Below are 24111 nucleotides of genomic sequence, written 5' to 3' on the forward strand. Positions count from 1 at the left end.
GTTCCAGTGTATAATTTGTACATTATCTAATTCTCCCCTAAAAATCTAAGATTAAATTCATATATGCCAGGGGTCCAATATTTAGGCATTTTTGTCAAAATGGAAATGCCTTATTGGTACCTTTCTCCCAATTAGTTGGTGGCAACCTTTTTCACTTGGTAAACCTCAAAGTGTTCATTATTTTTAAATTGTTGCATGATGAAAGCAGAGCAACTTGTTTAAACAAGGCATAGACTTAGGAGCCAAATAGAGCTGGAACCTTGGAGCCCTGATTCATAGGAACGTATAGTGAGCACTTGGGAAATGTAAGTTGGAATTTGCTGGAAAATGTGGATTAAAAATAACTCTCACATAAAGATTGGAGGGCAAGTATGTGAAGTGCCTGGCAGAGTGCCCGGTGCTTAGGGGAGGCCTCAGTGTAGCTTGGGGAGGGGGCAGAGGTGGTGGCTGGCACAGCCCAGTGGTGCCCATGTGCCATGGTGGTGAGCTTGGACACCTAGGCAGTTAAGTCAGTTATTTCAGGGGGAAAAAAGCAGAGTCTAGCAAGCAGTACTTACTTACAGCAGCTGTGAAGAGCTTCACATGTAAATTTCTTGCCAGGTTCCTAGAATGCACCAATCACTGCAAGGTGCAACAAACGCTGGTCTTTGTGCCCTTGTATGCTTAAGAATATGTCTGCTCAAAATTTTCCTGTTGTCCTTATTATATTTAATGTTCAGCAGTGAAAAAGCATCTCTCACTCTGTGGCTAAAGTCCTCAATCTCTCACGAAGTTTGTTGTCATTGGAATTTAGTTGGATCTCATCTTAAACAATGCTTAAATCTTGAGTAATCCAATCTCACCTCTTTCCCTTTGGTTCTGTTTGGTAAGTAAGTCCCTCCTTTCCTTTCTTTCTCAATTTCTTCATGTGCTGGATATCTCTCCTCCCCTCTGCTATCTTTCCCTTCAGTCCCATAAACATAATTGTTGCACCGTGGCGACTCTTGTAGAAATAGGCTGGAGTTCCTGTAGGCACCATTTTCGAGACAGTTCCCATGCTGCTTTCTTGGTACTTCAGGTGGGTGATTTTTCCCCACCCAAGTGAAACCATCACATACTGTTAAGTGCTGCTTTCTTTGGACTGTAAGGAGATTGGGTTATCTTTCTGAATGATCTGGCATTGATTCCAAATGTCAGGGCCCTATCCTGGAAAGTCTGGTTTGCTTGCACAGATTCACTAAAAGGGGCCTCTATGATTCTTTCTTTTGTGTATTTCTGAGAATGGAGCAAGTGATTAACTGCTATACGGAGGAAGTTCCAGGTCATTGACTCAGCCAAGGGAAAATATCTGTAAGTCAACCACAGAACAGCTAAAGCTGTTCTCATATACTTGGGTTCCCATCATAGTAAAATTATAACTGTAGTAATTTTGCCAGAAGAGGTACTGAGCAGTGATGACCACTAACTTCAGTAATTTTTCTGATGTTCTTCTGGACCCTGCTCTTAAGAGAAGAGTTTGACGGGCCACACGCTTGGACCCACTGGGTTTTGGTTATTCATCTGAAAGAAAGTTGGATGACCACTGATGTTCTGGGAGTGCATGACTTACTAACCCAGCAAGTTGGGTAGCCATGTATGGAAGGGGAAACTTGGCCCAGGATACCTGTGAGGCAGATGAGTGCAAGTGACACTGATACACACATGCATATGTATACTTTAGCTCAGAGAAGAGTCACTGATCATAGTCTGAGCTAGTGATTGGACTTGGGACTTTTTACACACTGCAGCTTGAAAACTGGCTGTCCCGTGACTTATGGAGAAACTGTCCCCATTACCTTGTGCAGATAACTAAGTGGAAGTTGAGCACCTCTCAGGAGCTCAAATAGTTTTTACAGAAAGAATTGGTAGTTATGCCAGAATTCTTGAAACCAGGATTTATTGTAACTGAGAAACTGCTTGCCCAAAGTTTAACTTAACCCTCCGTTTGTTAGTTTGACTTACTTTTATACCAAATAAACAGCTAAGCCCAGACTACTCGTAATGGTTGCACATATACCCGAAAGACCTTTTATGATATTGGCTAATATTTTAATAATTCTACATAAAACATCATTAAATTGAGATCAACAAGTAACACTAAACATGGAGACATACAACATATTTTGACATAGTACAAAGCTTATTAACGCTGACTTCCCATAGGTTCCAGAGTTAAACTCTGACAGTGTTCATCAAGTAAGAGAAAACAATAAGGAGTATTTCTAAGTTAGCACGCACGTCCTTAGTATAAAGTTCATTTCACTTTTAATTTGAGTTCAAGGCAACAAAGGTGAAAGTATATATTTTTAAAGTAACTTTTTATTCCTTTAGATAAAATCTAAGTTCTTAGTCCTGTGTGAACAAATGGTGCATATTGGGTTACGTTCTTTATCTCTTCCTAACTCTGCCTAACAAGCATGCTACTTATCTTTTTTTACTATTATTTTTTAAAACTAATATTTCTGATATTGTGCAAGATGTATAGATTTCAAAGTTGTAGACGTTTGTCCACCGTGTGTATAATGTACTCCTCCTCAGTGGACCCCTCACCTCATTGTTATCTTGTGTCTTTCTGATTGGGTCGATGGACACAACTCCCAGAAGGTCATTGTTTTGTGTATATGAGATCATCTTAGACCACCAGTAGATCGCATGCGGCCCAACCTACCTCTGACCCGCTCTCATTCTCCTCCCGCTGTCTCTCCCTCTAGGTTTGCTCTTTTCTTCGCCACCAAACATCTTCGAGTCATCTTCACCTGGGGTCTCTCCTCCCTACATCTCTGCAGTCTCTCCGCGGTAACTGCACGCAGTGGTTCCTCGTCAGACTCAGCACAGACGGACGCCCTCGTCTTTCTCTTGTCTGACCACTCTCCTCTCTTTGACACTGTTAAGCCCACTCCTTGACTTTCTGATCCCACTCTTTCCTGATTCTCCTTCTACCCCTTTGAAGCCTCTCATGCTGCACAACCTTCTTGACTGTTTCCCCTTCCTCCACCAGCCCCTGACATTCCCACCCCTGGTTTCCGTCCTCAGACCCCCTCTCTCTTTGCTCCCCTAGCCAAATCTTGTCTCCACGCCTGTTTCATTTCCAAATTTGTATCATCCATTTAGATCTTTTTCTTGAGTTCCAGATTCATTCTTTTAATTGCCCACTGCACTGATTTTCAGACTGACTTCTAGGGAAGCCCCTAAGTACCAGACACAAATGCCTGTATTCTTATCCTTGCCCTGTCCATACCCTTCAGTGTTTCTCCATCTTACATTCTCCTCTCAGCCTTTAAAACCAGATAGAAATTTCACATCTTCAGTGAAATCTCCCCCACTGTCCCTCCTCCACCTTCCCATCAACACCATTGAACTGTGGTCGCTTTTCAGAAATTGCAGCACAGTAATTAATAGCTATGGTTTCATACTCTGAACCCACAGTTTCATTTGCATCAGCAAGGATACTATGCTATTAGGAATGATGCAAAGGTATAAGGACCACTTCTCTATCATTCCAAGGCAGATATTTTTACCTTCTAACCCCCTTACCCTTTAACCTCCCTATAATCACTTGTGCATAATTTTTAAAGTTATTCAGTCTTTTGTTATTTAAATATCCTATTTCTCATTATATCCAGAACTATCTTAAGATTATAGTGAATATATTTAACTCCCCAAAATCTATTAGGTTAATTAATGTTAAACAAGTTGATATGTTCTTACCATAGTACTGTTGTGATCATATACATATTTATGCATTTTATTAATTCTGAAAAATTAGATTTTAATTGTATTATAGATATAGTCAGTTTTGTCACTTAAGAACTGATTTCTGTCTGTAATGAAAAATATTACAGGTCCTTTTGTTTTAATTTCATTCCTAATGTATAGCTATAGGAATCATAACAAAAGACCAGAATCAGGTAATATGTACAATATATTTAATATTTCTCTAAATAAATTAGGAGAGTGATTATATTCATAGTTTTTGATAGGAATTATGCAACTTACTGTTGTAGAATTGGACTAAGTCCGATATGTTTTTACTTACCTAAAAGATAAAATGTTGCCTTACATTTAAAAAGAAATATAATGATAATTATATATTTTAAAAAAACAAATGAGTAGTTTGAACTCAGACATGATTTTTTTCTTTTTTAATTTTTAAAACTCTAATTAGTACATCCTGACAGATAAAAATTAATGTTTCCTTCGGATGTTTTAGGATGCCTGACAAAAATCCCATTTTATAGAATTGAAATGTTTGCCTGTGGGTACAACGTGAGAAGTAGCTTGTCAGAGGTGATGGCATCAAAATGTAAAATATCTCAATTAGTTTCAAAACAAAATTATTACTTAAATGTATTTTAATAATGCTTAGCAATTACATCAAATCTGTAGCATTTAAATACTCTGAATAATAATAATGAATCTTTTTATCTCCCTACACAAGATAAGATGTAAAATACAAGGACTAACTTTTTATTCTAACTCAACTGGAAGAGTAATAAATGTAATAGGGACCATAGGGTAAAATTGTTCAACAGAACTTTCCAAGGTTCCTCCATCATCCCTGGATTAGAAGTCAGCAGATCTCAGTCCTAACCTCAGTGTCTTGCCAGTAAGTCTCTGGGGACTCACTTAGCTTCCCTAAATACTTCGTCCTCCTGGACAGCATATCAGCATTTTCTTGAAAGCATAAAGCACTATATAAATGTAAATTGATGCTATTTCCTCATGTCTGAGAAAAAAAGGAAAGTGTCTTTACAGCTTAGTTATTTGGGCCTTTAATCTAGGTCTCTCCTCCTTTCAGCCTTATCTAGATTAGTAAAATAAAACAATCTGCTTTTCCTCATGTTTCCTAAAATATAAAGAGAGAAGAGGCTGAAGTATCCTCTAGACTGTCCCCAGTACCTCAAATCCTTGAATAACTACTGTCGTTTAACTTTGGGTAATTTATGTATAGTTACCCAAAGAGACTGACCCTACCCACACACAGGCTGAGGGGTTCCAAAATTGCAGACCATTTTCTTGAGCAATTATGTTCAATCCTTTAAAATAAATAAATATAGGAACATTTTAAATAAATGAAGTTTAATCAAGTTATGCTAAGCACATTGAAAAAAAGAAGATAGGCGTTGAAATATGTACCCTAAATCTTCTGTGACCTTTTTTGTTTCTTGTGGTATGTTTCAGCTTTGTAAGTGGTAACTCTAAGCAAAATGAGAAATTTTGTTGTTATATTACCTATGTTTTATACTTGCTGAATGAATGGTGTTAATTCTAACAAATAAGCGAGATTCAATCAGAGAACTAGCCCCTTTTGTTAACCATCTCTCATTAAATTAAGACAAAGTCTGAATATCACACTGTTAGTCTAACAGACTTCCTCTTAAAATTATGGCCCATACGTGATATCCTTCTTTTTCTGTTATTTCCGTCTTTTTCTGAAACGTCTGATCTCGTACTGGAGAGCTTGAAAGCAGCATCTGACCACCTGAAGGCATTATAGTTAAGAGTCTTCAACATAAAACATGGGGACTGTTAGTCCTACCAAAGACAGATCCAATCTAGAACCAGTGCATAATCTTGGGTGAGATCAAAGAATTCTTTCAAATGGTGACTGTAGTCTGTTTCTGTAAAGTCAATGCTTGGTCCATAAATAAGCCTGAAGGGTGTTATCAATGTGTCAGGAGCTCTGAGGGATTGATCTGTGTTGGATAGATCATGAAAATAGACAGAAGGCACAGGGGTTGCTTCCCTTTGGAAATGGTGGTGGTACACTGCCATATGTGTCCCCATTAGGAACCTAGCTGATCTGATTGTGGATGTAACAGCTTTACAGACTGGATTTTGGGGCTCTTAAGATCTTCCATATCTTTCTATGAAGTCTAAATAAAACTGCACCTTGCTCTTTGGTGTCAAGCACAGACCTCAGCAGGGGACTGTGGCCAGCAATCTTTCCCAGTCTTACATTCTAAATCCCTCTTTCCCAGAGCTGTTATCACTCAGAAGTATGGCTAGAGGTGGATTTGTGTTAACCCAGAAGGTAAGGAAGGAGTGCCAGTGTTGTACTATTACATGTCACAAGGCTGAGGTGACAAATCCAAACTAAAAGAGAGAAGTTTCTGGCTCATTTTCCTGTAAAAATATTCCAGCAAAAAATAGCTCAAAGAAAAAGTATGAAGTATGAAAAGCAGTCACTTTAACTTCCCTCTGACTGTGCCAGTCAGCACCACAATTATCCTGCTTGGGGAAGTAGGAAAGCTCATCAAGTAAACAAAGGCAAATGATTAAGTAAAGCAAACAACAGCACTGTTTTTCAAACTGTTCAGCCCATTCTGTGTATGCCGTTAGGTTCAAGATCTAGACTACACCTAAGCGAAATAGCTGTGCAAAGATCCTCTGTGTAACTTTTCTACTTTCCATTCATTAATTCAACAAATTTTTATTCGACATCTGTTATGTGCCATATACCACTAAATGCCAGGTAATGGTAACGTAGACAAGACATTGCTTTTATGGAACATACTGTCTATGAGGGAGGTAAGCATTAAACAAATAAAAATAAATATGTAATTGTAACATCCTTTAAACTTAGAGTTTGGCAACGAGAGACCAGTTCATTTTGCCATTTAGCTTCAGAATCCTTTAGAATCATAAATTTCATAAATCAAAATAAATTCCATACATGCAAGTAGGCTTTATAATGGCATATATCTGCAGTCATAATGTCTCATTCAAAAATAAATAGCAAGTCTAGGTATTGTTTGTGCAAGGCATTGGACCTAATGTTAGGAATTTTCATTATTTAGTATCTAGCGCTGAATGAGAATTTGGACTGAACCAGTTGCCATAACTGGTTGGTCGTATTTTTCTTCCCTTTTCTTTCAACAAGTATTTTTTTAAATAGTGATAATGGATCTATTTTTGCAGTGGCCCTCTCTGTAAAGTAGTGGGGTGGGGTTTTCTCTATCTTTGACATGAAATTTTGCTGGTCTGACAAGGTCTTCAGGTATATCAGCAACCACACAAAAACGTAAGGTCTTTTGCAAGCATGAGGCACTCACAGATTACTTCAAATATCATCTTGCATTGGCCTTAGCATGGCCTGTTAGTTCAAGCCCTAAAAATAAACACCTGTTAATCAGCTAATGGCAACATGGGTGGACCAGCTCTCTGTCTGTGGGGACCTTAGTCTAACCTCATTCAATAGCTTGTCTTATGTCACCCAGGATGAGGCAGTTTGCAGCCAGGAATGCCTCTAAAAGAAGACAGTCAAAAGCTGAACTAAATGTTTAAAATAATCTCCGTAACTCCTCCCCACATTGACAGATTGCTTTCAACTCGATGGAGTCAAACCACAGCCCCAGCCCCAGTGGCCTTCGTGGGGCGAACTCAGAGCCGCTGAGTTTGTCAAGGAAAACTGCAGGCTCAGTGGAGCGCTCTGTCTCCCTTGTCTTGCTTTTTAATCAAAAAACAACCAGACGAGAACTCACTCCTGGAAGTCCTTATCTTCATAAAATGTAGCTAATGACTCCTGTTCAGTTAAATAAGGTTTTGCTGTGTAAGTCACTAAGGAAGCTGTTGGCCAGTCATCTCGTGCCCGCAGACCTCTCAAAGAATACAAACTGGAGGGACCCCGTGGAGCTAGGCTGTGACTGTTTATATACACATACTTTGTCCCAGCGACTCCGGAAAGTTGAGCCCTCAGTATAGTTTTCAGGCAGTCTTTTTTCTGTATGGAGTGGAAAAGGGAGAGCGGGCAAGGGGAGAGATTTGTTTTAATGTATACTCTTCTCTAATGTGTTTACCCCCAAATAAGTGAGCTGTAGTAGATACTTTGGCCCTACACAAAGTAAATATTTAGCTCACAAATTCCGTACAGAAACATGGCCCCGGGCATTTGGGTTTCATAAAAGAGGATTAGCCTGGGGCAAAGGGCTGGTGTGCCTGTACCATGGGATGGGGAGGAACGGGCTCTCCACTTGTGCACCAGCCCCTCGGCCCTCACGGCACCTTAGTCCGATAGGCAGTGCCCCTCTGGCCCTCAGCAGCCTCGCTCCCACCGCGCTTTTCCAGCTGTGTCCTCTGCCAGGCCCATGATCTTTGTTTATTCTGAACTTTTCTGTGCTGCCCGCAAAGCCGCCAGGCTTTTTCTCATCATTTGTCTGTGTGTGTGCTTCTCCCTCCACCCGAAGCATCCTCCCTCTCTTACCGAGAGGAGAGCAAACCTGACTTCCAGATTCCCTCCAAAGGTCGCCTTACCTCTGCTCAGAGCCTTCCCTGACCTGCCTGGGGCCACTGCAGAGCCTTTTGCACAGTTCTACAACATCTGTCTCCTCCGTACACTGCCTTTTAACCTGCTTATCCCCCTTACTCCTGAGAGCCCCTGGAAGACAGGGACTGTGTCCCTGTTATCGCTGTATCCCCAGAACATGGCATCCTTTTCAGAAAAGCAGGAGCTACCGTGCTCCCTGTTCTGCAGCCAGGAAAACAGGGGAGGTGGTTTTACATGCACACAGCAGCACTGCACAGAAAGGAGGGAGCGCTGGGTTCATGCAACACTGTCCGTGGCTCCCATGTGATCTTAAACAAGTCACTCGACCTCTGAGCACCTCAGTTTCCTTATTTGGCAAGTCAAAATAAAACGTGTTTTGAGGGTCAGATGTTACTGTATAATTTGCGAACGTATTTTAAGAACTCTGAAGTGTTTTGCCCACCATTAGCTGAAGAATGGAACCCAGAGTTCACTAAAGTGTGTCCTTCCTTTGAGTCCAGCCCTGCAGTTTTCCACGCTCACACGTGATCCTTCACCTGTTACTTTAAAAAAAAATTCTGTCCTCAGTCTCATATTTTTTTCCTGCAATTATCTGATAAAATAGCTTCCTTAACCATGAGAAAACAAAGGGTTTGGCCACCTTTAGAAACTGGTGCTGGCCGCTAAGCTTCCTAAAGACCCCATCTACCTCAAAGGCCAGCCTCAGGGTCCAAAAAGTTTGTCAGGACAGTTTCAAACATCAACCTTCATTTGTTTCCTAAGTCAGAAGTTTCCTTTATCCTGTTTCCAGAGTCTTTAAATATTAGTTAAAAACGCTCAAGGTTGTTCCTTTTATGTTCTCCCTTTTTAAAAATACTGAAACCATTTATTACAAAGATGAACTGTTAAGCTTGGGGAGACTTCAAAATGCCCTTGGTCTAACAAGAAATGTATCTGGGATGGTAAAATGAAATCTCAAGGTACTGCTCTGAAATCTATGTGTGCAGCCCTTCTTAGTGGATGACCTGGGGCCAAAATGTGGGAACAGGCTCAGTGGAGTTATGTCATTAAGAGCAGGAACCTATATTTAAATAAAATTTAAATCACTGACATCATCAGGGTTTTTTGTCAAGTCTCTTTTGAAGTAGAGTTTCTCCTGGTCCCATGAAGCTGATCAGCTTTTCTTTTTAAGGGCAGGAATGACTGTATGATGTGGCCTTTCCTGCTTTCTGGCTCCAAGAAGCATCTAGTCTAGTTAGAAATGTAGGAAATGTTTTGACTCTGCTTTACTCACACTTCCTACCCAGTTCTTCATCTTGTTTTCTCCCTGGATAAAGTACTTCCCAATACTGCCTGGATTAGTATTTGACCTGGTTTTCTTTCTCCTAATGGGTCTATTTCCAGTCCTCTGGACATAGATCTACCCATTCATGGGTTGGGGAGAGGGGAACAAGGGTTGGGAGGTTTCTTTATTACATTCCACTATTGGGCAGAATTTTTGTAAGGGGGCAACAATGAATTAACAACAAATTAAAGTGCTGTGAAGCTTATTTCTTCTCAAAGCCACCTGGAATTCCAGGATACAAGTTCCATTATACCTGCTTTACAGATGGAGAACGAAGACACAGGAAGTTAAAAATGAAAGGTACATTAAAGATGACGTCTTCCAGCCTCCACATTTTATGGAAGAGGAAAGACTTGTCCAGCGTGGACGAATCCTTTAGTAAAGCATTCGTATTGAACCTAGACAGACAGGAGCCTTACCTTGAGATTGGCATGGTAGTGAGATGGCATTGGTAGTGATGTTTTAAGGGTTTGGAAGAGTGTTTGGGGGGAATCTGAAGCGCAGAGGGCCTTGTAGCATAGCTACTCAGGGAGGGAGCCCTGCGCGCAGAGGACATGAGTTAACACCTGCACCACTTTCCAGCTTTATCTCCTCGCATGAGTAAGCGGCCTCACCTCCGCGTCTCTATTTTCTCGTTTGTAACATGGCGCTAGTAATACTTCATACCCCGTAGGTTTATTGCATGTAGTAAATGAAATAACGTACATGAAGTGGTTAGTGCAGCGCTAGGCACACGGTAAGCATGCAGGTGTTAATTCTCTTCATCGTCATCGTTATGGTCAGTTGAGCACAGCTTTAGAACAGTTTTCTCAACATGAAAATGTAAGTACTACTATTGGCTGCTACTCATAGGGCTTTTGTTTTAAATGAGATAATACGTATAAATAGCTTAGAGGAGTAGCTGGCACATGGTGATCGTTCAGTACGTACCAGCTGCTGTTATGATTATGTTTATGGCTTTTATTATAAGTGTGATTATCAGCAGTGTTATTTTCCTCAAAGAAATAAAAATCAAATAGTCTGGATCTTCTACCAGTTCCAAAGATTGGGACTATGGCAGCAAGATAAACCTGGAGCAAAGTCAGTCAAGTATCCTTTGAATCTAGGTGAGTCTAGATCTTGAGTCTTGAGTCTGAAATGGGTTAACCACCGGGCATTACATTTACTAGAATGCCTTACTCTAGTTGTATTTAGAAGGGGATCAAGCAGGAAAATTACTCACAAAGCCCAGCCCTGAAGAATGACTTGTCACCTGAAGAAGGACAGATAAGATATTTTCCACCATGCAGACCCTCTGCACAACCTGCATCCAGCCCCGGGGGGCCTGCCGGCTGTGTCTAGCTTTAAGGTCTGTTTCCAGGTGACCACCAGTTCAGCTGCTCTCCCATGCGTCTGTCTGCGCGTGACGGTCAGGCCTCTCCCGCCCACCTCACTGCCCTGTTGGTAACTATTCTCTGGAGTTGAGCCAGTGTGCCCTTTCACTCCCTCAACAGAGTCACCCTCATCACTTGGAAACGTCCCTGCCTCAGAGCTTCATTGTATGGATCTGGCATTAAATAAGTAATGCAGTTAAAAATGAAATCAGGTAGGATCTTTATGGGCTTAAATTTAAAATTTTGTTAACTGTGCAGTTGACCTTCGAAGTTCAGTTTAACCGTAAAATGCATTCTTCTTTTCCTGAGCTCAATTTTCTATTTCTATTTTGCTATTTTATTATACACGCCTTTTGGGGGAAAAGGCAGGGTAGAAATAAGTTAAAAGCCTCACACCAACATATAGAAGCCATCAACTCCTCATTTTCTTAAAGGAGCACTATTGAAAATGGCGTAAAGATCATTTTGTAAAGTTTATATGTGATCGAAAAGCAAAGCAATAGGAACACAGGCTCCCCCTGAACCTGGGAATGCTCAGGCACCGTAGGGATGGTATTTGTGGTTCATGGGGTGCAAATCCGTGTGTCATACAAACACAGTTCACTTTAATAGTTTGATATCTCTTTCACTCATCTTAAACACCTTAAGGTATTTGGAAAGGGAGGAAGAAATAAAACAGATGAACCTGCTGAGATATGGCCAGGAACAGTAGTACTTCATTTTGATTGATGTTTTTACAACCTTATCTTCTAGATAAAAGCTACTGTAAACAAAAGCCTACCTGAACTGATTGTATTTCAAGGAAGAGAGAGCCACCTGTGTGCAGTGATTGGCTCCCAAGTCCTTAGTTTTTCTTCCTAGCAGTTTAATTCCTACCCACCTCACCAGGAGTGTCCCTTCTAGGGAACAGTACTCGTGTTGCCTCCCAGCTTTTAGAACACGGCGTCATCTCCCCCGTAACAACCTGGAAAGCAGAGATTCCTAATAGCCCCGGGGGGAGCTAGCTCTTCAGTGTGCAACTTGGGCATATTTTTAAGGCTCATTTTCTCACCTTTAAAAATGACTTTTCTTCCCTACATGGTGGAGAGTTATCAGCAAAAGATTTTTTTTTTTTCCAAATGCATGATAGCATTCACAGCCTCTCCTGAGGCAGGGGCTCTATAGTGGTATTCGTTCATGCAATATTTAGTGGCTGACTCCTGTGTGTGCTGAAATATACAAGCTGTCCTCATGGAGCTTGCATTCTAGAAGTGTTTGTTTGATAACTGCAAGGCTGGATTATCTCTATTTTATTTTTTTCTAAGAACCGTATTTTTTAAATTGTTTTTCCTTACCTGACCATTTTTCCTAATGACCTAGATGGTTCTACCTTCTAATTTTTTTCTCCTCTTTCCAGTATTTGCCTTTATGGATCTGTAAAATTGGGAGGTTTGCTTTTGAGGACTGTGATGGTTAGCCAGAGAGATTCTCCTTATCGTGAAATATTTACTGTGATTAAGAGAAAATTTTAACTACACATTTAGAGCAAGTTGGGATCTGACATACCTGAAGCATTGTGTTACATTTGGTTAACGATAGATTTATAGGGCAAACATGTATCAGCCTTAATCCTTTAGTTATTTGACTTTGCCAAGTATGAAAATTCCGATAATTTTTTTATTTTAAGCAGACTTTTATATATCCAGAACCCATAAATCTCTTTGTGTCTTGAGATAAATGTCTGACTGAACTCTGGGTTACCCTGTGATCTTCTGTGAACTGAGCCGAGGAAAAAGAGACCCCATCCCCCCTCTACCTAATAATAAAAGACTACGTGAAAAAAATATATTTGGGGTAAGCAATGTTTATGTGATAAAATCTTTTCTATTTTCTAACACATTTCTGGTTTCTAGTATTCAGGAAGTTGGTAATGAAAAGTTCAGAAATAACCTCCAAATTTATCCGAGCAAGTCTCTGGTTGACTAATTGGCAAACACCAAAATGGACTGTCACACTGGCAGCCCATGTGTTGCCAGCGTGATGATCACTTTCCATTATGGTTGTCATATCAATTATAAATCCCCTGGCATCAAACCCTAAATCAGCTGAAATGATGGGTTTGCCTTTGGCATGTTTCCCTGGGGAAATAACTGAGAAAACATGTAATAATTCACACAACCAATTTTGTAAACTACCCCAACTTTTGGAAAAAGGCTGGGGTATAAATTCTAGGGAGATAGATATGATTTGCACCCAAGGTCCGCCTGAAGTGTTCTCTCACTCTTAGTACTTAAGTGTTTTTCAAAGTAAATACGACCTTGGGTACTTTGTGATTTTTATGGTTTCGGTCTCTTTCACTGCATTTGGTGTTTCTCTCTTCTTCCCATTTGAGGATGTGTACTGTCCACTCTACACATCCTCGTTTGAAACAAAGAAACAGGGCTATCATACTTAAACTCATTCTCTAGTTTTACAATGAAATCGTCTCAATATGCTTCTGATTCTGCCATCCCTCTACATCTCTTGGGACCCCTAACCCCAGTCTTCATTCTTCCCTCAAAAAACATGTGTGTATAATGGAGAAAATTAAAAGGGCCATTGTATGAATAAATGCAGCATAGCTGGGAACTCACCTTGTCTAGGAAAACTTCTAGAACACCACGTTATTGTTCTAATTATTCTTTCGCTGTGAACCTTTTGGCACTTTGTTCGTTTATTATTATTTTATTATTCAATTGATAACTTATATTTTACACTTAAATGTGAATAGTTCTACATTATTAAAATTTGAATTGTAAGTATCTAAAGGAGAAGAATATCCTTTCTTGTGTGACTTGTGCTCCGCGCAGGATGAACATGCAGGCTTATATGTAGACCCTTAATGGGCACATGCAGAGAGCCTGCCTCAATGCCAGGGGTTAGTGTTTCTCCAAGAAAACAGATATTAAAGACAACAGATTAAATATAAAAAAGCTTCCTCCTTTGTTTTCTATCCTGCCTACCTCAGTTTTTCTCTTTGGAGAAGAGATTTACTATAGGCTGGAAAGACTGTGAGAATAGCATCTAAGAATTTCCAACACAGGACAAAGTGGAGTGGAAATTAAGCACTTTTCCAGGCAATTTAATGTTAGACATGAAAATGCCAAGTTGTATAAACACCAGGGAGAATTTCAGGTGGTTGTGGTTGTGTATTTATATACATTTTAAATTTTCTTCAAAATAATGTATTTTCTGTTTATTTTCTATGTGGCATAAAGGCCAAGGGTGAATCAGTATTTCTCATATATTTTCCTTTTTCGTTTTCAAAATTATAGACAGTGAGTTGATGTTACAAAGAGAGTTGCAATTTTACTAACCAAGATCCATGAATTGAACAAGAATATTCGTAACTAGGATTCTCTTCCTTTAGTCATTTCAGTTTGCAAACACAGAGCTGCCAAGCAAAAGAAGCAAATGAAACAATCAATTTATATTTTTACTTCATCTCTATATATTACCAAAAAAGAATATTTGCATTGTATATGAAATTGACCGTAGTGCCAGAACCTTAGGATGCAACATTGCATGATCACTAATCTATTATTATTGTACACATATTTATACACAGGCATAAATACACACATACTTTGCATATAAACATGTGCAAGCATATTTCACTTGGACTGAAAAGTTATTTACAACTCTGTCTAGAGATACATACGACAGTGATTAACAAGTGCATAACCAATCTACAACACGCAGATTAAAACTAAATAAACAGTATAAGAGTTTATTTTAAAACAATTACAAGATGTTTTATATTTCTCCTTCATCCTGAACTGTGTGTTTGAGAATGCGTTCTTCATGAAAACCACATGCAAGTCTTTTTGATGGTGAAACAATTGACTTCCAGCAGCCACATGTCTGCACACATCCTCAGAAGATATCCCAGACCCCACACAGCAACTCAAAATGAGAGATAAAAAAAATTTTTAAAAAGGATTCTCTGCTATTCCTCTTTTGGAGAGGAGTTTTCTATTTGCTTATGAATTGAAAAATAAGATTTGGGTTGGAAACAAAGATTTGAATCAATACAGCTAGGTTTTATTTTTCTTGTTTGATGAAGACCCTCAAGAACAAGAAACTTTACTAAAATCATCAGATCATTCCATGGTCCTCTTGTCATCCTTCAATTGAAAATTGTTTGTTCTATTGACTTGATCCAGATTTATACTGTAGAACCCTGGTGCATTAGAATCCTTTTTTATGTAAAAATGGTAACGCAGCTCATTGAGAAGTATATGATCAGTCTCATGAGTTTTCTCTTATTCTATGTAGAAAGGCAAATTGTATAATAGGATATGAGTCTTCCACCACCCTTCACCTTCATGTTATCAAAAGAGATGGAAAATTGTATTGATTTTTTTAAAAATACGTAGTTATTTTCTCCTGGAGCTGAAAACATTGATAAGCCAAGTTAATTGCACAAATATGAGCTACATCTCTGTACTAGAAGGATTTTAGGAGCAAACATGGGCCTTTGGAGTTCACCGTATCAACCCTGTTTAGCAAGCCTGAACCTTCTTTTCTGGGAAAACAAATCTCCACCTGACACACTCACTTAGACCCATTGCTTCCCTCAGTTTTCCTCATAACTTATTCCAGCCGTTTATTTCCATTTATATGAACAGGCTATGATTCTCATTCCCCAGCTTACTTCCACCTGATTGTCAAATGCTTCAAATATGCTTCCTCAAATGCAGTCACTTTAATTTCTTTCACCTGAATTGTACGTTGCTTCACATATACTTCCTAAACGTGGTGACACTTAAACCTAAAAGAGTAGCTAGATAAACTTTTTAGTGTGAAGCTATTGACTCCATACTTGAAGAGTTATTCCTGTAGGACAGGTGAATTCCAACGCATACACTAAACTTTTGATTAGTCACCTGCCTTCCAGGCCCCTGCTCCTCTCTCATTTCCAGGTGTTGTAAATATTTTTTCAAAGGTGAATGATTGTTACAAATTGCTGTGTAAATACAAGGCATAATGAGAGACAGTATAATGTATTGGTTACAAGCACAAGCCAGAGAGCCAGACTGCTTAGGTTCTAAGCCTAACCATTTTAGTGCCTCAGTTTTTTCATCTGTGAAATGGGGATAATCACAGTGTGTTGTTTGTTTGTTTGTTTGTTTGTTTGTTTGTTTGTTTTCCCCCCCCACTTCCTGCATAGGGGGCTGGCTTGTGCATATCAAATTAGTCTGTACATGTAAAAGTGCTTGAAGCACTGCCTGCCACATAATGAGTGTGCAGTAAAAGTTACCTTTTTGCTGTTGGATATTAGAATCATTTTATTTGTATTAAGACAGCATCTTTATAGATATAATGTCTGGTCAAGTGCCCTCTGAAATCTCTGGAGACATAGAAGCTAAACAGGCTTCAGGAAACCAACCAGGGAGTTGGTTTTGGGGGCTAATTTAGCAAAATGATATCTAATATGTGATTGGAAATCTCTAAATTCCTGCATTTATCTTTCATTTCAACCTCTCTGAAGAAGATGCCTCAAGGAGAAGTCTTAACAATAGAAAGTTAATAGTCTTCTCTCTTCTCCATAAGTAAAATTACCATCCAAGTAATTCCTGAGTTATAGGATAGTGTAGAGGCATGGCAAGGAAGGGAGGGTATTTTTTTTATAGTTTAGAAAGAATAACCAAGTCCTTCCTTAATTTGGGGGCCCAAATTTCCTGTCTGTGCCTCTGAGTTTCTCAGAGAGCTGTAGAAAGACTTGCTTTATAACTTGTACCGTATTCTGTACAACATTCATAATCTAACAACCTCAGAGACTATCTGAGGATAGCTAAATTTTTCGGGAAAACTAAGAATTTACTCACTGAAGTACCATTTTTAAAACATTCTTGGTGACAATTTTTTAAAAAATATCTTACAGATTTTACTGCCTTTTTTAACTGAACAAAATGAAACCAGCATTTGTTTTTCCTGGGCTGTCCTCAGCACCTGTTGAGATTGACAAAGTCTATTTGCCCCAGCACCAAATAGCCTTGGATTACTACAATTGGGTTGTTGTTTTTTATTTGTTTGTTTGTTTGGTTGGTTAGTTGGTTGGGTTTTTTTAGTGTCTCTTCCCTAATTGTCAGCAGTCACCTCAACTGTAACCAGCCTCCCACACCCTATCTCTACCCTCTATTTGCAGCTTCAGAAGCCCAATAACCAACTCTAACACCAAAACCACAGAATTTGAGAAAATATGCAGAATTCTTCATTTTATTATATGATTTCTATACTTCTTTGGATAACCCCAGCATCCTAGATATGCAGCAGGGAGGGGCATTGGTATATAGTCTAAGTTAGGAGCCAGGAAGCTCTGTTAGTGTAAAAACACAGAGTTGCTTCGTATCTGAGATTTCCCCTTGATGAAGAGTTGCTACTTATTGATAATCTCATTCGGTAATCCCTTCTGCTATAAAGTCTAGGTGCAAGTGTAACTGACAAAAGCCAATCTGTAGCCAAACAGGGCTCTCCATACTGCATACATGAAGAATGGTATTTGACTACTCAAGTCTGTAGTGCAGGTGTATCTATTAGTTATCTATTGCTATATTAAAAAAATGCCCAAAACTACATGACTTAAAATAGCACACATTTGTTATCTCACTTTTTCTGTGGGTCAGGTATACGGGTATAGCTTGTTGGGTCCTCTTCTTCACCTTCTCTCACATGCAGCATTTTAGTTATTGGCTCAGGGTCTGTGGTCTCATCCGAAGGCTTGACTGAGGAAAGATCCACTTCCAAACTCACTCAATGATTGTTATTCATGTTAAATCAAAATCTGATTCTTGGTTACTTTTAAACATTGCCCTAGGTCTATGCTCAAGAGCTACAATAGGAATCTAATTCCTTCTCCCGTGAGCACTGTAAACATCCATAGGTGGTGAATGAGCGTATCACCACCCTAAGTTCTCATTTCCAGGTCACATATACTTTGTTAATCTAATGCTTCCTCAAACATCCTAGAGTTCTCCTCTGGACCATTTCCAGACTAGAGATATTCTCCTTAAAATATGACACCAGAACCCTCCACAACACTCTAAGTGTGCTCTAACCAGTTCATAGGGCATTTCCCCTCTTTTTCTGGTTAAAGTCTAATACCATTTTACCATATTTAGTAGACTGATCACTACATCATAGCAAGACAGTCACAGACCCTCCATCCAGTCCTGGGTTCCAAAACAGGTTCCTCCACTTTTTAGCTAAGACCTTTGGCAAGATACTTAATTTCTCTGTGCCTCAGTTTCTTCATTTGTAAAATAGGGACAGTAATTGTATCTCCCTCCCTCGTGGAGCTGACCTGAGAATTAAATGGATCGATACGTGTAAAGTGCCTAGAACAGTGTCTGTCACGTAGTAAGTGCAATGAAAGTGTTAATAATTAACATTGTTGTAACTGTTATTATTACTAGCACTATAATCTGTTAGTATGCCATTACGGTGCTCACCCTGCTCACTAATAAAAATGCCAAACCATGGCAATAGCCGAGTCCTTCCATCTTGCCCATCTCTAGCCTGCCACTGATTCAGTAACCAGTGCAACAAAGCTGTCTGATCCTATTATTAACTCTGTGTTCTCCATCTTGTTCTTGAGGGTATCTGTCATGTTCCAGGTACTGTGCTAGCCCTAGCAGGCACAATGTAAATAAAACATGGTCATTGCCCTCAAAAGGGTCACAACGTAGCAAAGAGACAAAGGATGAAACGTGTAATCTCTGGGAGACAACTGTGCACAAAAACCACAAAAGGGTGCCCAGCTTTCATTCCACAGTCTCCTGCTTAATTTCTCTAAATACTCTAAAATGGAAGGAAACCAGAGAAACACATTTCAAACTCATTTATAAGGTTGTCATTATTGATGAGGAGCTTTATCTTTCACACCCTCAAGGTCTGTCATGGCTCTTGACTTTCACCTCCCATTTTTTCAAGAGGTATTTGTTATTGTTGCTAATTTGGTGGTATTTTATTTGCAAGCAGAATTACTTGTTCAAGAGTCACTTACATTCCAGGCTCTGCTCCACAGGAGTTTTTAAAATCCATTTGGAGTCTTTGATCTTATTACTTGACCATGAGTATAGTAACCTTCAAATTATAGTCAACCTTGAAATGTGTTTACACAGTCAATTCAGATATCCATATACATCCCATTACTGAGTGTCTCCAGCCTGGTAGGGAGGGCTGCAATCCCAGTAGCAGAACAACCCTCTGCTTTGCACATTTGCTCAGATCCAAGGACTCTGTTTTCTTTTAAATTCTGTGAATAGACTCTTTGATTTTTATTGGTCACAAAGGTTATGTTTGCCTTCCCAGTGATCTCATTCTTGTCCAGTAGTGCCACAATAAATGGAAGTAGGCATCAAAAAGGTGAAGTCTCTAGGCCCATCAGCATGTACTTGACCAATATAAAAATTTCCTAGGTCTTGTTTACTCCCTGTTTTACAGCTTTTCAGAAGGAAATACTAGAGATGGGTTGCTTGATTTTTCAAATTATCAGCCTACATGTTCCCTTCTGCCGGTTCCGATAATGGAGGAATGGATCATGTAATGTTGCCTAATGCGGTCAGCCTCTTCATAAACAGCCAAGTTGCTGAAAGGTTAATTTGCCAGCGTCTGATAATCTCTGGATCCTCAGCTGATGGAGAAACGTCAGAAATGCACTCAAGGTATTGGGAACAAGGCCAGGTCTTGTTCTCCCGTTAAATTTCCAAACTTGTAACCCTCTAAAGTCCTCATTATTTTTGTCATTCAAAGACTACATAGTTTGAAAGCCTCCGTCTACCAATCTCTATTTACAAAGGGAGTCGTAGTTCCTCGTTTTTAATTAATTAAGCACATATTGTCAATCAGAGCTTTTGGGTCATACGAGAGAGCTGGTATTGCCCAAGTAAATATAATTTCACCCCAAAGCTAGGGAACAATGACTTAGATAGAGGGTAGAGCCTTATTAGGAGTCATTTCTCATATATACTAAAAACAGTTCATAAATCTGTGTTGCTACCTTCAGAGAGTCCTCCTAAGTGAACCACTACATGAAATGTTTAGCTTCACAATCTTGCAAAACCTTTTCCAGTTGCTGATTTCATGTGTTGCCTCACAGGTGAAACAAGTCCACTTTCTTGGTCATTGAGATGTTCGCCAGCCTGACCTTCATGCCTAGAAAATGCCATTTTCGTAAAGAGCCTTCTTGCTTCGTGTCCTTTGGCTTACGATTCAGGGAAAGCGCAGGCTGCCCTTGCTCTCTCAGTGCTGGTGATATGTGTTTCTGTTTTATTAAATCTTTAAAACACTGGGCTTGCTGTTTACGACCTCTTTATATTCTTTTGTTCTTTTCCATGACTGGTTAGATCACCTTTTTTTTTTTTTTTTCCTCCCTTCATAGAAATATGAGCGCCTTTCTAAAGAACGTCACGGCCTCCAGAGTGGCTGTGTAATAAAACAGGGGAATGTGTTGAGGTTAACAGTAGATTTCTTGAGGCTGTGACTGAGGGCTGCTTCACTGATGGGAAGGTCTGAGGCTTCTCAGACATGATCCTCAGAATCACAGGTCTTCTTGTTTTGACAAACCTGAGATCATTTGATACTAGTCATAGAGCTCTTTGTAAAATCAAGATACCAAATGGTGTCCATTGCAGACAATTGTTTGTGATTAAAAGTTACTAAGAAACCCTTGGTTAAAATGGAAGCAAGACCTCGTCCAGGTGTGCGCTTCACCTGGTGTGCATTTAAGCACTGGGGCCCCAAATACCTCGTGCCCTAGGTGCCTGATTCTTCTGACCACAAAGGAAACTCTCCCCAGAGATACTGAGAAACGAAAGCATTTGCAGTTAGCCCTGAATTCAGGTAAATGTCACAGCGCCTGGTGCTCCAAGGCTTCTCGTCCTATACAGCTCCTGTGTCCCCTAGAACAAGTTCAGTTGATGAGTCAACATCTCATGATTCTATCCCTGCATGGAGGGAATGCAAAAGTTTTAATTAATCTCGCGTACAGCTTGGCCGCCCTACTGATGTGAATCCCCAAATGAACTATTCCATGACATCCAATTGAACTTGTTCCTGCGCATACAGTATCTTGCAGCCCATCCTGTACTGTTAGGTTTGGCAAGTACACTTCAGCATATAATAAATCATGGAAGGAAAAACATTTTTGGCCTAGCGCGGTTCAGCCTGCTGTAATGTCAGAATACAGAAAGCAGTTCTGTTTTTAGACATCCTTTTACTAACCCAACGTTCATAATTTATGCTTTCACTGTAAAATTCCTGCAACACGACACCAAAAGTAGAGCTGCCCTTTAATTAAGTACTCTCGGTAGGAAAAACGTGAAACTGATGTGCAAAACATCTCTGTGCGCACAGTGATTGATAGTGATTACATCGTTATGAACCCAGCCTAGAGGTCTCAACTTCCTGCTGGCTACTTCCTGAGTGTGCTGCTAACCAAATTGGAGATAATTCGGAGGCACAATTTAGAAACATTGAGGTTTCAAGCCTGCATCTGTCTAGACTTTTTCAGAACTCTACGTGGCATTATTCCCTACTTTCGTGATGAGAACCTACGACCAAATTTCATGCCATGTTCACGCTTAGAGAGGCTGTAATGCAGAGAGTGAAGGGGCCGAGAGAACTCTTTGAAGGATCCCAGTTGTCATATGGGTTTGTTTTTTGTTTTTAAGACTAGAAAGAATGAATGACAGAAGGAACTTCTGGCCCTATGGGTACGTGAATAGAGCCTTATAGCCAGAAGAAGACCTTGAGCTGTTCCATTTTTTTAAAATTATTTTCCAAACCTTTTTTTTTTCCTTAGTTGAAAATAGGTAAGTTTAACTTTTAAAAGAGTGCCTCTAAGTGTCAAGAGGCTAAAATCCCAAGCCTCGTGCTCCCCAAATCAATGCTGTTTCGACTCTGCTTTTGTCCTTCATCAGCTAAGTCGTCACAACACCTGACTGAGAGGTAATTAGAGTAGTGAAATCGTTCAGGTTCCTTGAAAGACAGGTAACAAATCCGTCCAAGGCGGTGACACGCGCATGAAATAAGCTCTTTGGTGTAAGTTCAGCTACTTTCAGTCATCATCGTAGCACCCGAAACAAAAACTCCGTACAATAAAGTCATTTCATCATCTTATCCAAGATCACCGTGTTCTGGAACTATGTTGCTATACTATGTGTGCGTGTCACTTTCTCATGTTTTTGCAGGTTTGGGCCGGGCTTAGTCATCTACTGGTACGGATTTATCCAGGAGCTGGACTGTAATCGGGAAAGGGGTATCCTGCTCCACGCCTGTTTCCCCACCGACATCGTCACCTTATGCCATAGCACTGCTTCACCGTGATGGTCCTGGAAGAGAAGCTGGGAGGAAAAGGTGAATCCGGAAGCAATTTCACTTTCCTGCGGTGTAAACTACTGGCAGCATCTGCCCTGAACTTCAGCTGAACTCTCGCTGCCCGTGGTCACACCACTACCTCTTTAGACAAACATATCAAGAGTTTCTGTTTTCCTTCATCCCTTTTGCTCATGTGAACAGCCAAGAACTACAGACACAGCCCACTCATTATCAGCATTTCTGTCTCTGTCAAACAGTTAGTTTATAGATAGTCATAATCCTTCTTCCTTCCGGATGGTTTCTCCTTATATACTGAACAAAAGAAAAAATGTGGAGACTGAAAGGTGTGATTTTTCAATTCTCCTCCCAGTTACTGAATCGCCTTCTCTTTTTTTTTTTTTTTTTTTTTTTTTGGTAAGCCTCCATTCATTCTCTCTCCCTCCCCCTTTCTCTTCATGTACACTCACAGATACCCGGGGTGGCGTTACTGTCATGGAATAACCTAGCACAGTCCCAGCAAAGCCAAAATCATGAAGGCTGCAACTAGATTTTCGCTCTCACCTGCAAGGGCAGACCTTGCTGGGAGCCTGCGTTTGTTTTGTCCAGTTTTTATGGTTTCCTGACTTCTATGGCAGTAAGCCAAGCTGAAAAAAATATACTTGATGAGAATTTCCTCTTTCTATAATACTTATTTGAACACCAAACATTTTCCATTTATCTCATTTAAAAGCATTAGTTACGTTGTGTCTGGAAACCACACTCCTTCTTTGGATTGGGGGCTGAGGGCAGACGACTGAAGCTGGGTGCCAGCCTTGACAAGAGTTTATTTTTAAACGTAACTAGTTGTCAGTATGTATGGTAGTCAGTATTTTTATGAGTAAAATTTTTCAAAAGCACATTCTGGACCCTGCTTTGTATCTGCATTTTATACCGCATAATTATATAACACTCAAATAATTTAGGCATTAGGATTGTTCGGCTTTGAATGAATTAAGTGTACCAAAAGTAAACCTAGAGCAATTTTCAAGTAAGCAAAATAAAAGAAGTTTTGTATTTGTTCACTTTCATTTATTCACTTTTTCTACTGCAAACCAAATTTCAATCTAAAGGAAAACATCAGTAAATTCATTATAAACCTATCTTTTAGGAAGGTGAAAAATTAATCCATACCCAAAAATGTACTTAGTAAAATATTTGCCCTCATGTTGACAAAACATAATATTCTTTATAATGTTGAATGAGTTTGGAAATATTAGTAAAAATGTAACTTTTACAAACACCTTCAAGTTATATACATTGCTTGGTTCTTTCAAAAGACTAAATATACCATTTGTACTTTGTTCATTTTGTACCTAAGAAGATTTGCAGAAATCTGCCTACTGCCTTTCCTTTTGAAGGACACAAACATGTCGGGTTCAGGCATGGATTTTAGCTCTGTTGCAGGTTGCATTAAACAAAAAAGAAAGAGGAAGAAGATGAAACAGTAAGGCGGTATCAGGCAAACTTCTGTTCCAGTATAAAATTCACCATGCAGGTTTCATGAGTAAAATAGAATGATTTGGAACCACTGCAGTTGTCTTGATACACACACACACACACACACACACACACACACACACACACACACACACACACATTTTAGACAAAAATGTTGTTAAAAGCAGTTCTCATGGCATGCTCTAAACTGCTTTTTCTTCTTTAGAAATAAATTACATTTATCTGCACAGATGTTGAAAACCCTGGTAAACCCTCATCAAGGATTTGTTTGTTTTATATTAAACAAATTTATG

The 24111-nt window shown here is 39.6% G+C and overlaps 1 protein-coding gene across 5 annotated transcripts in view; it reads left to right on the forward strand.

Annotated features, from left to right (window-relative positions):
• Positions 1–24111, forward strand: part of CDIN1 (CDAN1 interacting nuclease 1) — a 217848-nt gene that overhangs the window by 186304 nt on the left and 7433 nt on the right. For 3 of the 5 annotated variants that reach the window (XR_014242521.1, XR_014242522.1, XM_082385068.1), the window contains exon 11: positions 22195–22360. Coding sequence is in view for 3 of the 5 variants with exons in the window: in XM_082385068.1 (XP_082241194.1) it covers positions 22195–22330 (136 nt within the window). In the remaining 2 variants the exon portion in view is untranslated. Of the gene's footprint in view, positions 1–22194; positions 23389–24111 lie in introns of those variants that run through there. The other 2 variants (XM_082385067.1, XM_082385069.1) reach the window with 1 other exon arrangement.

This window comes from Balaenoptera borealis (genome assembly GCF_965194805.1).
Source record: "Balaenoptera borealis genome assembly, chromosome: 3".
In the NCBI taxonomy this organism is placed as follows: Eukaryota; Metazoa; Chordata; class Mammalia; order Artiodactyla; family Balaenopteridae; genus Balaenoptera; species Balaenoptera borealis.